This window comes from Elephantulus edwardii, unplaced genomic scaffold (genome assembly GCF_000299155.1).
Source record: "Elephantulus edwardii isolate Elephantulus edwardi_28Jun2011 unplaced genomic scaffold, EleEdw1.0 scaffold00234, whole genome shotgun sequence".
Lineage (NCBI taxonomy): Eukaryota > Metazoa > Chordata > Mammalia > Macroscelidea > Macroscelididae > Elephantulus > Elephantulus edwardii.
This window is the reverse complement of record NW_006399984.1, coordinates 2,299,177-2,300,742: the sequence shown is the minus strand read 5'-3', so window position 1 is coordinate 2,300,742 and position 1,566 is coordinate 2,299,177. Positions and strand designations below refer to the sequence as shown.

At 43.6% G+C, this 1,566-nt stretch overlaps 1 protein-coding gene across 1 annotated transcript in view; it reads left to right on the top strand.

The window, feature by feature from the left end:
• Positions 1–1,566, top strand: part of HERC2 (HECT and RLD domain containing E3 ubiquitin protein ligase 2) — a 439,756-nt gene that overhangs the window by 206,992 nt on the left and 231,198 nt on the right. Inside the window, exon 43 of the mRNA XM_006898588.1 lies at positions 1,219–1,362. Coding sequence (XP_006898650.1) covers positions 1,219–1,362 — 144 coding nt within the window. The remainder of the gene's footprint in view (positions 1–1,218; positions 1,363–1,566) is intronic.

Here is a 1,566-nt window from a genome sequence, read left to right as displayed (position 1 = left end):
GGGAAGAAGAACAAACTGGGGAGGAGAGTAGAGAGAATGGTGCAGCAATGAAGGAATGAAAACCCAAAATCCCTGTAAATGTTCATTAAAACTAACAAAATTTAATAATAAAAAAAAAATGATCCAATGCAGGAATCCAGAGGTCCTTTAATTGCTATTTACTTAGAGAAAGGGGTCCATCAGGGATGTATTCTGTCTCCATACCTTTTCAATCTGTATGCAGAACAGATCATCCGAGATCTGGGCTGTACAAGGAGGAATGTGGCATCAGGATTGGTGGAAGACTCATCAACAACCTGCGTTATACAGATGACACAACCCTGCTTGCTGAAACTGAGGAGGCCCGGAAGCTCTTGCTGCAGAAGGTCAAGGACTGCAGTCTTCAATATGGATTGAAGCTCAACATCAAGAAAACAAAGGTTCTCACTACTGGGTCAATTGGCAGCATCAGTATGGATGGTGAAGAGATTGAGATAGTTAACAGTTTTAGTTACTTGGTTCCACAGTCAACACTCTTGGTAACAGCAGCCAGGAAATCAAGAGATGAATTGCATTGGGAAAATCAGCTGCGAGGGACCTTTCAAGAGTACTGAAGAGCAATGACGTCAGGCTGGAGACTAAGCTGCGCCTGATCCAGGCTATAGTCTTCGCAATTACGTGCTATGCATCGGAAGAGTTGGACAGTGAATAAGGATGATAGAAAGAGAATTGGTGCCTTTGGGCTGTGATGCTGGAGAAGAGTGTTGAATATACCATGGACTGCTAGAACAAACAGGTTTGTCCTGGAGAGGGTGAAGCCGGGATGCTCCTTGGAGTCAAGGATTCTGAAGCTTCGTCTGACATACTTTGGGCATGTTGCAAGGAGGGACTGGTCCTTGGAGAGGGACGTCATGTTTGTCAGAGTGGAGGGGCAGCGCAGGAGAGGATGACCATCGATGAGATGGATTGATTCTGTGATTGGGATGCTGGGAATGAGTGCATTTGAGATGGCGTTTAGGGCTCTTGTACATAGGGTCGCTATGAGTCTCAGGCGACTCAGTGGCACATAATAACAACAAACAAACAATCCGGAGAGTGGTTTTTTTCAGATGTAAGTAGAGTTTATTATTCCAACCTTTCTTCACATTTATATTTTAAATACAGTAAAAATGATGCTGTAAATCAAGAATAACTTTCCCAGGTCAAACAACAGCATAAACAGTACTCTTCCTCTTGTAGGACAAGTGGACTTAGACCTTCTGCGATGCCAACAGCTGAAGCTGTACATACTGAAAGCTGGGCGTGCACTGCTTTCCCACCAAGATAAATTGCGGCAAATTTTATCCCAGCCAGCTGTTCAAGAGATGGGAACTGTTCAGACAGGTTTGTGGGTTTTGGTGTTGTGGATTTTTTATTTTAAATAAATCTTTAAAAATGTATAATAAGGCAAGCTCTGGTGGCCTAGTGGCAAGAAGCTGCCCTGCAATCACACAGTTTGAATCCACCAGATGCTCTGCTAGAGAAGGAGGGACAATCTCTTCCTCTACCTGTCAGATCTGATTTGATGTTAACACATACACACACAAA